At 38.8% G+C, this 13722-nt stretch overlaps 2 protein-coding genes across 2 annotated transcripts; both read left to right on the top strand.

Moving 5' to 3' along the window:
- The first annotated feature begins 109 nt into the window (after positions 1-109).
- LOC122039987 lies at positions 110-743 on the top strand. The gene has a single exon (XM_042599382.1). It carries the CDS (start codon positions 208-210, stop codon positions 691-693), a length of 486 nt encoding a protein of 161 aa, XP_042455316.1. The 5' UTR covers positions 110-207; the 3' UTR covers positions 694-743.
- Positions 744-1981: 1238 nt separating this feature from the next.
- On the top strand, positions 1982-2587 carry LOC122042227 (histone H3.2). Its single transcript, XM_042602235.1, has one exon. The coding sequence runs from the start codon at positions 2040-2042 to the stop codon at positions 2448-2450; it is 411 nt and encodes a 136-aa protein (XP_042458169.1). The 5' UTR covers positions 1982-2039; the 3' UTR covers positions 2451-2587.
- The last annotated feature ends 11135 nt before the right edge of the window (positions 2588-13722 follow it).

Here is a 13722-nt window from a genome sequence, read left to right as displayed (position 1 = left end):
TTTGTTTGGATGCTGAATATTTAACCTGCATCTCACTTGATTGCCAGAATTCATAAATTCTAATACTTAACCTAGATATCCTATTGCTTGCTTTCCCAAACTCGCATCATCAAAATCCAAATCTTTCTACCGATCAAAATCATCACCCGATTCCACTCCTCGCGAGACAATCTTCACGAAAACATCTCAAAATCCGATCTTTCGGCAATGCCTGCTTTCAAAATCCGATCTTGCCTCTTCCTCCTCCTCCTCCTATCCTCCGCCGTAACCCTCTCCTCCGCCGGCGGGCGACCCTCCGCCTACGATATGCTGGAGAAGTTCGATTTCCCCAAGGGAATACTGCCGGAGGGCGTGCCGAGCTACGAGCTGAAGGACGACGGTAGCTTCACGGTGTTCCTGGCCAGCAATTGCGAATTCAAGGTGGACGGCGGGTACCTGCTCAAGTACGACAGCAAGATCACCGGGAAGGTGGACGCCAGGGCGCTGACTGACGTGAAGGGGGTCAGCGTCAAGGTCCTCTTCGCCTGGTTCAGCATCGGCAGCGTCGCCCGGAGCGACGCCGCCCTCAACTTCTATGTCGGCCCTCTCTCTGCCACCTTCCCCGTCGCCAACTTCGAGGAGTGCCCGCGGTGCCGGTGCGGCTTCGACTGCGCCACCGCCGCCAGCATCGCCACCCAGTCGGACGAATCCTGAACCTGGCTTCAAAAGATGCTGGGATAACATAAATGAATAATTTTTTGTGCCATCTTATGAATTAGAATCAAAAGTCCCGTAAAATTACTGTTATGATACTCAAAAATAACGGTATCAGGTATATATTTCTTTTTCGTTAAATTGCTTCTCTTCCATCAACTTTTACGCTTCTCAAAATAGTAAAGATAGGATCTTGAAGTTCTCAGTGGAGACAATGGAGATCAAGGATGATAGTTTGAAGACCTCAATCCACAGTGCTGTCGCTGAGAAAGTGAATTTTCTGGGAATGGAGCTTCAGGCAGTTCCTCCTTCAAGTTCATCGTCGATGGGAAGAACAGTTCAGTCCGTGAGTCGAAGTCGCCATCAAAATAACTAGAACGCTTACAAACTTCATCAGTCCGGTCGACCAGTCCTTTCTTGGGGACGAAGGGAATTAATCCTCCTCTTCATTTCTAGTCAGCTTCCACAAATCCAAACTCTGGTCTCGCACAAACCTCAGATGCTAAGAATTCCAAAAGGCAAGTCGAGATCAAAATCCCCTAATATACTACCAGAGGTTCCAAACTGCCGTTTGTCCTCACTTTCTATGAGGATTCAGGAGGTAGATTAAACGTATGAGGAATCAAAAGAAGAAACCACAGTCCTCCAATCTCAGTTCTCGATCCTCCTCAGCCAATCCAACAAAATCATACCTTTCACCCAAAATCAGAAGATACACGGATCCAACCCAAGTCCACGAGACAAAAACCGATATTGGGGAGCCGAACTCACCTACGGAACAAGTCCTCCCTTCTTCTCTCGCTCCGATCTCCACGGCGAATTTAGGTCGCCGGCGATTTGCGGCGCCGACCGAACTACGATAGATCGAACCGAGGCGAAGCGACGAAGGCGAAACAGCCGGTTCAAAATTATTTTAAAACAATAAAAAACACGAAAAATAAATTTAAAAAATAAAATTGTTATTTATTTAAGATCACTGATATAATTTTAAAAATTATATAAAATATTTCAACAAATAAAAGAAAACCTAGAATATGTATTTCAAAATATATATATTTAAAAAAAAAATGGTTTATGGGTTTATACAAATTTATGAAGAACAACCAATCAGCGGGAACCCCACGGATCGCCATCCACTAAACTCATCCTAACCGTTCGAGATTATCTAATCCGACGAACAGAAACAACTCGGCGCCTAAAATCTCGAAACCTTCGAATTCCTGATTCCAATCCCGCCTTTTTTCCCCTCTATTTAACGCCCCCTTCGCCGCTGTGCCTCTCCGTACCTGCCCTCGATCACTCAATTCGCCCTTTGGTTCGTGGATTCCTCGTCGGCTAGGCAAGCGATGGCGAGGACGAAGCAGACGGCTCGCAAGTCTACTGGCGGCAAGGCCCCCCGGAAGCAGCTGGCGACTAAAGCGGCTAGGAAGTCGGCCCCGGCGACTGGCGGCGTGAAGAAGCCCCATCGTTTCCGCCCGGGGACGGTGGCGCTCCGGGAGATCCGCAAGTACCAGAAGAGCACCGAGCTGCTCATCCGCAAGCTGCCCTTCCAGCGGCTCGTTCGCGAGATCGCGCAGGACTTCAAGACCGACCTCCGGTTCCAAAGCTCGGCCGTGGCGGCGCTCCAGGAGGCGGCCGAAGCGTACCTCGTCGGCCTTTTCGAAGACACCAATCTGTGCGCCATCCACGCCAAGAGGGTCACCATCATGCCCAAGGACATCCAGCTTGCTCGTCGCATCCGCGGTGAGAGGGCTTGAGTGCGATTTCTCTGTTCGATGTTGCCTTCTCTAGGCTTTTCCCGAAGGCTTGATGGATTTTTCTTAACATTACGTGTTGCTTATCTTTGACTGGTTAATATGAAATTCTAATAGTCTACATATCTAGAGTTTTAGTATTTCGTTTCTGGCTGGTTGTTGCTGCTGTTCTAAACATTTACTAATGCTTCGTTTGCTATTTTTCTTCTTTTGAATTATTCTACAAAAATATTCTATTGATTCCTTTCATTTGATCGGAATAACCATTTTGATGCCTTAAACCTTCTCAATTGCTGTGAGCGTGATCTTTTACGCATATCAGAATTGAATCGACGACGTCTACAAAATTATTTCTTATTGGAGAAGGTTTCATGTGTAAGTTTCGTCGAAGCTTCTACTGTGCAAAAATAAATAAAATGCCGTCAAGTTAGGTTTTAATTAATCCCGAACTAATCCTTGTATGTTAATTCAGTTGATGTATTTAGCACGCATCAACTTCCCACGTTAGATTTTAATTGTTTCTGTAGTTTTTCTTCTTTGTTTCTTTGTGGCCGGATCCTTTGGATTGTAATTATTGATTTATTTTTGGATTAGGGGTTGTTAATAGGTGGGTTTCTATGGATTTTACTTGTAAAACGGGTGTGATCCATGAAGTTTCATTTATAAATGAAATGGTTTATCCTTTAAACCGTATTTTGTGGTCTAAAGGATCTGGCTTTTATTTCTTGTTTGGCGCAACGTTATAATAAAAAAAATGGAAGCAGTTTTGTTTAATAATAATAATAATAATAATAATAATAATAGGAGAAAGTTGAGAATGTAAACAACAAAGATAAATTATGCTTCATTTTTGTTAATAATTTATTTATTTATTCATTTATGGATTAAAATATAACTAAAAATAACTGAGTTATTAACTCATTATCTCTTTAATTGTAATCGATTATATTCGAAAGTGTGAAACTGGAATTTCAGGATGTGGTGGTTTTGTTGATTGAATGAAGGTCTCATTTTTCTTTGCAAAATAAATCAAATTAGGGAATGGGTCTTTTGACATTGGTCCCTTGATACTTAAATGAGAAATAATAGTAGAAAGTTAATTTAAAAATAATAGAGATAAAAATAAATCTGATCTTTTTTCATACATAGCATGTTATTTTATTCCTTTTTTTTAATGATCCTCTATTTTTCCTCGTTTAATAATATTAATTATCTATGTAATGTATTTTTTCCTTGATTTCTTTGCATTCAATGATAGATTTAGTATTTTATTTTATTTTTTCTTATTAAATATTTTTTTTTTATTTTATCGGTTCATTATTAATATGTACAATTACAATGTCATATCCTGAGTCAGACGGGTGACTCGCTCGACTCATTCTCCTATCGACTAGGTTGATCGAATATCGGTACATCCAATCTGCCCGATCGGACAGTGGTTCCTTCCATCGGCTGTTGTAGCCACTTCCCTCTCGAGTCGGCTTAGCTTAAGCCTTGATGTTTATCATCTTGACTTTGATCTACACTGTGGCAATTGACTCATACCAGGTAGGCTCCTCCTTATCGTCGTATCACAAATCTTCCTCTCGAGTCTAGTTAAAAGAGACTGCAAGTTCGGCTGACTGGACAATTGATGCATAAGGTGATTTTCACGTCTGATCGAATTGTGCTTGGTCCTTAATCGCTGATTGACCATTAAGACAATGCCATTCGACTTTATTTTCCATGTTGTGCTTATAGATCTCTTGGGTTACGAGGACACTGATCGGGACGATAGGCAGCACTGACATGTCCCCCGTGCCGATCGGAACAATGGGTAGCAGCACTTGGCGGCTAAACTCCCTTTGCTTGTGCGTCCTAAGGCGAGCAATCTTTTGGCTGACATCATCTAAATTTCTCGAAGTCCGTGCAAATTTTTGATAATTATGACCGAGCACGCTGCCATATCTTTGTAATCAAATTCATTAATGCTATCTAGTGAGCGAATGACACGTGTCCCGCATTGTCGCCGCTTGCTTGATGTGAAAGGTGGATATCCGCTTGCGACGCGACGTGCGCCTTTTCAAATTCAACGATTGGATCTGTTGGTGCGGTTAGCACTGACGGCCTAACTCAAGTTTGATGAATGACAAAATAAGGTTAAGTTAGTTTCAATGTGATTTAACACTTTGATGAAGTGTGTAGGAGAAACCCAGCTAAGTCGACGGGTTGACTTGATAGCTGGCACGAAGCCTAGCTAGGTCGACGGGCTGACCTAATAGCTGGCACGAAACCCAGATAGGTTGACGGACCAATCGGATAGTTGGCACGAAGCCCAGTTAGGTCGACGGACTGACCTGATAGCTGGCACGAAGTCCAGCTAGGTCGACGGGCTGACTTGATAGCTGACACGAAGTCTAGACAGGTCGACGGGCTGACTTGATAGCTGATACGAAGTCCAACTAGGTCGACGGGCTGACTTGATAGCTGACACGAAGTCCAGATAGGTCGACGGGCTGACCGAATTTCTGACAGGTAAGTTAAGATAAGTCACTAGAGGGGAGTAACTTGGTGAGGGCGCGTTCCCCGTTCGAGGGAACAGTAGGCGTCGATCTAACTTAGAACTATTTCGGGAATCTAAGTTGAGATCGTGATTAGATTCCGGTCTCGGTGAGACAGAATCTAATTACTATTCTTTTACTATAATTGTGCTAACACTTTATTTTGCATGGTAGTATAAATTTACATTTTACCTCGGACTAACATTTTCTTGCAGGAAATGGATTGCTAGGCGAGCGCTGATTGGCTGGCCGATGTCACGGTCCAGGCGCTCGGAAGGGATCCGGGCGCTTGGAGCGTGTCTATAAAAGAAGGCCTCTACGGAGCATCACAACAAGAACTACTTCTACGACTGCTCGATTGCGCTTTGCTCCTACGACGCTGCAAAGCCTTTCCGATAACCTGTGCTCGATTTTCTTTTCTTTGTTGTCGGTATTGTTTTGATTATTCTTGTACTTACATTTGTAACATCTTACGAATTATTAGTGATTGCCTAACGAAAGCACTCGACGAGTACGAGTCTTGGAGTAGGAGTCGACGAATGCTCCGAACCAAGTAAAAACAATTTATGTTAGCATTGTCATTCGTATTTCCGCTGCGTACTTAATTCAAAATTTTAAATCACTATTCATCCCCCACCCCCTCTAGCGACCTCTTCGATCTAACAAGTGGTACCAGTACACGTATCACTTTGATTTGGTGCAATCACCAATCAGACAAAGGGGGTAAAATTTGTTTTCTTTTCGATTTTCAGTTTTACGATATAATCCAAACTGGTATCATTAGTTTTTTGAAAATTATTTTTTTTCGTTGCAAGTAAGCTGAACTGGTGCAACACCAATTCAGTTTTTATTTTATTTTTTTAATTTAATCCCACACTACTAATTCAAGACCAAGTCTTGAGATTCGTTTCCTTTTCTCTCCTTATGTGCAGAATCAATGTCTTAAATCAAAGGTTTTAGCACAGTTCGCCCACCTCGGTTCAACGGTGACGTCTTCCCTTACTGGAAGAAACGTATGAAGGTCTACTTGAAGACCGACTTCGACCAGTGGTTCAACGTCACTCGTGGTTACAAGGTGCCTGCCGACAACTCCAGAAATCCATTGGACCTGGAACAATGGAATCCGGACATGAAGAAGAAAGTCCAGACGGATTTCAAAGCGCTCAACACATTGCAATGTGAGCTGATGAAGGAAGAACTGAATCGAGTGGGACCACGCCAGAACACAAAAGAACCATGGGACAAGCTTGTCGAACTTCACGAGGGAACCAGCGACACCAAGGTAACCAAGCGAGACCTTCTTTTAAATAAGTTATTTAATATTAAGATACAGGAAGGAGAATCCGCGAGTCAGCTTCACGCGAGGATTAAGGATATCCTCAACGAACTTCACACTATCGACCACCAAATGGAGAACCGTGATTTGATCAGCTACACTCTAAATGCGTTTCCGCGAAATGCATTGTGGGCATCCATCGTGGATGCCTACAAGATTTCGAAGAATCTTTCTAAATTAAAGTTAGATGAGCTATTTTGTGAACTTGAGTTACACGAGCAAATTAATGCTCGAACCGAGAAAGATATCACTTTGTTTGCAGGTTCTTCCCAGGAAAAGACGAAGGCCAAGCCTGAACCTGAAGATGAGTCTGACCAAGATTCAAAGGACGAAGAGTATGTTGGGGTTGCAAGGTTGCAAACATAGTCCCACATTGAAAACACATGAGAAAGATCATGGGTTTATAAGAGAAAGATATCTTCATTGGTATGAGGCCTTTTGGGTAGAGTCCAAGAGCAAAATCATGAGGGCTTAGGCCCAAAGTGGACAATATCATACCATTATGGAGATATCTAAGTTCTTTTCGATCCTACAATTGGTATCAGAGTCCGGACTGCTAGAAAATTTAACCGCCGATTGTGCACAATAGCTATGGTCTGATTGAGCCATATGGGTACAATATTAACCTCGAACAAAGAAAGTGGGGGTTCCTATGTTCGGATCAAGAGGACCAGACACCAGGCAAGAAGTCCTAGTTGCGACTAGGCAAGGAAGTCCTAGTAGGTCGGGTGGACCGAGGGGCAGGAAGACCTGGTGGGTCGAGGATCGGACATGGGAAGTCTATGATCCTTTGTTTGGGGGGGGGGGGGGGGGTTGTTGGGGTTGCAAGGTTGCAAACATAGTCCCACATTGAAAATACATGGGAAAGATCATGAGTTTATAAGAGAAAGATATCTCTATTGGCATGAGGCCTTTTGGGTAGAGCCCAAGAGCAAAACCATGAGGGCTTAGACCCAAAGTGGACAATATCATATCATTGTGGAGATTTCTAAGTTTTTTTCGATCTTACAGAGTACCTGGTGAACTTGGTAAGAAAGATGTTCACCAGGAGAAAAAAGAACTTTAGCAGAAAGGGCCTGCAGAAGATCAACTCCACAACTAAACCAAGAAACGTTACCTGCTTCAGATGCAACAATAAGGGCCACTACAAGAACGAGTGCCCAAAATTGAAGAACGACAAGTAAAAGACAACCAAGAAGAAGACACTTAAAGCAACGTGGGATGATTCGTCCTTAGAAGAATCAGAAGTCGAAGAGCAGAGGCATCAAAGCCACCTCACGCTGATGGCCCGCGAATTAGAATCGGAGGATGAATCAGAAGACGGGTTCGAACCTGAATCGAGCAACGAGTCCGTACTCGTTTCCGAAGGTCCCAAGGAGGTATACCTTAGTTTAAATAAAAAGTTTTTTAAAATTATTGCATGTTTAGATAGAAAGTTAACTGCAGTTGAAAATCAAAATAAAATGTTCCTTAAGGAGAATCAACACCTCAAGGAACAAATTACAATTCTAATCCAAATCAAGTTTTAACACTTGAGGAGGAAAATTCAACAGTAAAAACTAAAATCATAAAACTAAAAAAGCTTTTAGAAAAATTTACGGTGAGATCTAAAAATTTAGACCTTATCTCAGACAGTAAAGAGTTTGTTTACAATAAATCTGGGGTTGAATACAAGTCAAATTCTAATAAATCATTTATATCTCTAATAACTCAAAACAAACCACACACTAAAGCTTGGGTTCCAAAAGCGTGTCTAAATACACAAGTAGGATTAAATTAATACTATATACCTAAAAATAAAATATACTATGTGAAATCAATTAAACCAAAGCAAAAAACCTAAATCAACTAAACCTAAACCAAACCGTAGTAATAACTATAAAACCAACTTAAACCAAGATTATCATCAAGTTGATTACAATTATAAAAGTAATCAACATTAACCAAAACTAAAATTTAACCCAGATCAATAATTCAGGGGGAGACTCCAAACTAATTGACACCTCCAAAATTAACGTACCCGGTAGGATAATTGGGATTAGTTTAAAAAGAGACTTAGTTTAACTTGATTTATGGTACTGGTGAAGTTTTGGATGATAGTAGGTTAGAGAAGCTTAGTCTATGTATGTCTAGGAAGATATGACTTCGACCTGGTGCATTTGGCTGAATGGAATTAACTGAAGTTACCCCTTACGGATCCTAACTAGTTAGACCAAGGTTTTGTACTAAGTTCAATGTATAGGATTATTTGGAAAACCTCGAAGGCATGATTACTCTAATGATGCTCAAGTGACTCACCATAGCTCAGAAATTTATCCAAAGAATGCCTATTTGTTGAGCCCAAAGCTAAACCTGAATCTAACACAAAGTTAAACCAAACCCTAAAAATTGAACTTAACTTCATCTCACAAAAAATTAAAAGTTTCCCTGATTGAAAATATAGATCGGGTGAAATGACTAAGAATTTCAAATCAAATCGAATCGAATCGAATTAAAATTAAATCAAAATTAAATTAAAATTAGAATTAAATTAAATTAAATCTATGTTAAAATTCAATTTCAAATTATTAAAAAAATTCATTTTAACTTAAAAAAATTATTTTAAAAATTAATTTAACTTAAAAAATTATTTTAAAAATTCATTTGACTTAAAAATTATTTTAAAAATTAATTTAACATAAAAAAATTATTTTAAAAATTAATTTAACATAAAAAAATTATTTTAAAAATTAATTTAATTTAAAATTAATTTAATTTAAAAAAGTATTTTAAAAATTGATTTAATTTAAAAATATTATTTTTAAAATTAATTTAACTTAAAAATTATTTTAACTTAAAAAATTATTTTAAAAATTCATTTGACTTAAAAATTATTTTAAAAATTAATTTAACATAAAAAAATTATTTTAAAAAATAATTTAATTTAAAATTAATTTAATTTAAAAAATTATTTTAAAAATTGATTTAACTTAAACATATTATTTTTAAAATTAATTTAACTTTAGAAAATTATTTAAAAAATAATTTAAGTTAAAAATTATTTTAACTTAAAAAAAATTATTTTAAAAATTAATTTAACTTAAAAAAATTATTTTAAAAATTATTTTAACTTAAAAAAATTATTTTAAAAATTAATTTAAATTTTATTAATTTAACTTAAAAATTTAATTTAAAAAATTATTTTTAAAATTTATTTAACTTAAAAATTATTTTTTAAAAAAATTATTTTAAAAATTAATCTAACTTTAAAATTTATCTTAAAAAATTAATCTAACTTAAAAATTATTTTAAATTTAATTTAACTTAAAAACCGTTTAAAAATCTTTACCTAAATAGTTAAACTTAAAATCATTTCATGTAAAATTAAATTTAAACTCAAACTAATCTTAATTCCTACTTGTTGTAGGAAACCATATAGATCTTGGACAGTGGTTGCTTCAAATATATGACTGGGGATCACACCAAATTCACTAAACTAACCTACAAAGGCTAAGGAACGATTGTCTTTGGGAATAACAGCAAATTCAATGTAATTGGTATTGGTAACATTGAACTTTGAACTGTCTTTATTATTATAAAAGTATTACTCGTTGAAAATTTCAAGTATAATCTTCTTAGTATTAGTCAATTATATGACACTGAATATAAGATTAGGTTTTTATCTTCGGAATGCTTAATCAAGCACTTAGCTAACCCTTTTATAAGTTTAAGAGGGTTTAGACAAGACAATATCTATGCAATTAACTTATTTTTGAAAGACACTCCGAAAAGTACCTCAATTTTACAAACCTATTTAATTTTACAAAGTTAGTAGGTTTTTGCCTTAGTATTTCTGATAAAAAATTAACTATTTAAAAAACTTAGCAATTTTGAAAAAGATGAAGGTTGTTGAAAACTATTTATGATAATTTTGACAACTTTTTCAAAATTTTCTTTTAACTTATTTCTTCTAAATTAACTCCCCCAAGTCAACTTGAATATTTTGTATTATCATAATTCTCTGGTGTTAAATTTTATTTCAAAGTTAACTTATTTTCTGTTGTCAACCTAAAAATTATCTATGTTTGCTATTTTTTTTTTTTGATGAATACCAAAGGGTGAGGGTTAAGTGGTTTAAGTTAGTTAGCAACAAAATACCAAACATAAAACAAGGCTAACTTAAAAACCATGTCTTATATATACTTGCTTATGTTTTTGTATATTTTTTCACTAACTTAACCCAGATTGTCATTGCATCAAAAAGGGAGAAATTGTTGGTGCGGTTAGCACTGACGGTCTAACCTAGGTTTTGATGAATGACAAAATAAGGTTAAGTTAGTTTCAATGTGATCTAACACTTTGACGAAGTGTGCAGGAGAAGTCCAGCTAGGTCGATGGGCAGACCGGATAGTTGGCACGAAGCCTAGCTACGTCGACGGGCTAACCTGATAGCTGACACGAAGCCCATCTAGGTCAACGGGCCGACCGAATAACTGGCACGAAGTCCAGCTAAGTCGACGGGCTGACCTGATAGCTGGCATGAAATCCATCTAGGTCGACGGACTGACCTGATAGCTGGTACGAAGTCTAGACAGGTCGACGGGGTGACCTGATTATTGGCACGAAGTCCAGCTAGGTCAATGAGCTGACCTGAAAGCTGGCACGAAGTCCAGATAGGTCAACAGGTTGACTAAATGTCTGGCAGGTAAGTTAATGTAAGTCACTAGAGGGGAGTGACTTGGTGAGGACGCGTTCCCCGTTCGAGGGAACAGTAGGCGTCGATCCAACTTAAAACTCTTTCGGGAATCTAAGTTGAGATCATGACTAGATTCTAATCTCGGTGAGACGGAATCTAATTACTACTCTTTTACTATAATTGTGCTAACACTTTATTTTGTAGGGTAATATAAATTTTCATTTTGTCTCGAACTAACCTTTTCTTGCAGGAAATGGATTGCTGGAAAATGGTGGTCTGGGCGCCTAGAAGGGATCCGGGCACTCGGAGTGCAATTCTTATCTCGACAGCTAGGCGAGCATTGATTGGTTGGCCGATGTCACGGTCCAGGCGCCCGGAGCGTGCCTATAAAAGAAGGCCTCCACGGAGCATCACAACAAGAACTGCTTCTACGATTGCTCCATTGCGCTTTGCTCCTGCGAAGCCTCTCCAACAACCTGTGCTCGATTTTCTTTTCTCTGTTGTCGGTATTGTTTTGATTATTCTTGTACTTACATTTGTAACATCTTGTGAATTATTAGTGATCGCCCAACGAAACACTCGACGAGTGCGGGCCTTGGAGTAGGAGTCGACAAAGACTTCGAACCAAGTAAAAATAATTTGTGTTAGCCGCATTGTCATTCGTACTTCTCCTGCGTACTTAATTTGAAATTTTAAATCGCTATTCACCCCCTACTAGCGAGCTCTATGATCTAACAGGATCTACTTCTAAGTTTCTATAACTTTAGATCGGACGACTGAGGTCGATCGACCGCGAGATTTATAAGCCTTGCGTGTATCGCCGTCTTCCTCACTTCGCATCTTCGAGTTTCTCGGCGACGCTGCGTCCTTCTTCCTTTCCAGCGATCTTCCTTGTAAGCTCCCTCTTCCTTTCAATCGAATCCTTTCGTTGCTCTTCAATTTCTTAGTTTTTGATGGCAAGTACCTCGCGATCCCTCGCCCCTGCCCCTAGACTCTGGTACACTTCCATCGAGTTCAGGTTTGACGGGGGCGATGCTGAGAGTTTACGAGCTGCTTATGAGCTTCCCCCTGGCTATGAAATTGTTCTCCCTTCTTCTTTTGATCGGTCGAGTTAACCACCGTCGGGTTGTTTATGCTTCTTTAGAGATCAATTCACCGCCGGTCTGCAGTTCCCGATCCACCCATTAATCATGAGTTTGTAAATACTTTCATCTCTCTCTCCACCAATTAATCCCGAACTCTTTTAGACTGCTGTGCGGGGTTGTCGTCCTTTTCCTTTGTGTCTCGAGCGGGTGCCTCATCTGAGGAAGATCTCCAATCTCTATCCTCTCGGGCACTTTCTTCTGTTGGAGTCCATAACAATGTTCTATGGTATGAGACCGACGCATTAGGGACTTCCCCATAGGTGCCGATCGGCTTTTTGTTCGGTTCCCGAGTGGAAATTTGTTCCGCTCGGTCTCCTCGCTCATCCTAGTGACCTGGTGTTGAGGTTGCAGGCTCTTGTGCTTTGCATTTGGCGAGTGCCTGTTGGCGCTCGGCCAGCGCCTGTTGGCGCTCGGCCATCGCCTGTTGGCGCTCGGCCGGGCCTGTTGTTGATGTTGCTCCACTATCTTTGCAGCTCGGGCATGTATCAACGTGTCGAGCTCCTCTTACGTTAGCGTCACCGTTGTGAATCGTCCAATGTCTTCCATCTTCTCGTTCGGATGCAGGCTTCATTCCCACAGACGACACCAAAATGATCCTATCCGAAAATGTGAAGCTGGAAAGTCGGGGATGTGGCGGCTCTACTGACTGGATGAAGATCTCACTTCTCTATGCAAAACAAACCAAACCAGTGAAGGGGTTTCTGGCGTTGGTCCTCCGACGCTCAAGTTAGAAATAATAGTAGGAAGAGAAATTGAAAATAATAGATTTAGAGATGAATTTTGCCTTTCTTCGTACCTAGCATACTCTTTTATACATTTCTTAGTGACCCTCCATCTTTCCCTGTTTAATGATATTAATTATCGACAGAAGACATCTTTGTCTTGACTTCTTCGCATTCAATGATAGATGAAGTGTTCTATTTTGTTTTCTCTTTCCCTTATTAAGTATCTATCTTTTCCTATTTTATTATTTTATCGGTTCATTATTAATGTGTACAATGTCAATGCCATATCCCGAGCCAGACAATAGTGGCCCGCTCGGCTCACTTTCCTGCCGACTGGGATGACAGGACACCGGTTCATCTAGACGGCTGACTGGACAGTGGTTCCTTCGATCGGTTGCTATAGCCACTTCCTGTACAGGTCGACCTAGCTTAAGTCATAGTGTCGACTATCTTGACTTTGATTTATACTGTGACAATTGATATGTTCTAGATAGATTTTATCATCGCTTTAGTAACCATTTATTTTTTGAATATTAATATTATATTCATAGTCCGTAGGATTGTTATTTTACGTAGAATTAATTTGGAATTAAAATTGTTTGATTGAGATTGACTGTTGTCAAATAGAATTCATCTCATCAAAAAATTTTAAAATTTAATTTAGTATTTAATAGAATAATCAAATTAATTTAATAAATTAAAATAATAATTATCATTATTAATGATATTAATTATAATAATAGGTTAAAAATATATATAATAAATCATTATAATTTATTTATGATTTTTTAAAATTTAAAATAAATTTTTATATATTTTAATTAACTAAGATTACAATTAAAAATCTAAAATTT

Source organism: Zingiber officinale, chromosome 2A, assembly GCF_018446385.1.
Source record: "Zingiber officinale cultivar Zhangliang chromosome 2A, Zo_v1.1, whole genome shotgun sequence".
Lineage (NCBI taxonomy): Eukaryota > Viridiplantae > Streptophyta > Magnoliopsida > Zingiberales > Zingiberaceae > Zingiber > Zingiber officinale.
Note: the sequence above shows the minus strand (reverse complement) of the source record. Positions and strands in the feature narration are given on the sequence as shown.

Coding starts and splice junctions, on each gene's coding strand:
- LOC122039987 (XM_042599382.1), top strand. CDS start 208: ATGCCTGCTTTCAAAATCCGATCTTGCCTCTTCCTCCTCCTCCTCCTA.
- LOC122042227 (XM_042602235.1), top strand. CDS start 2,040: ATGGCGAGGACGAAGCAGACGGCTCGCAAGTCTACTGGCGGCAAGGCC.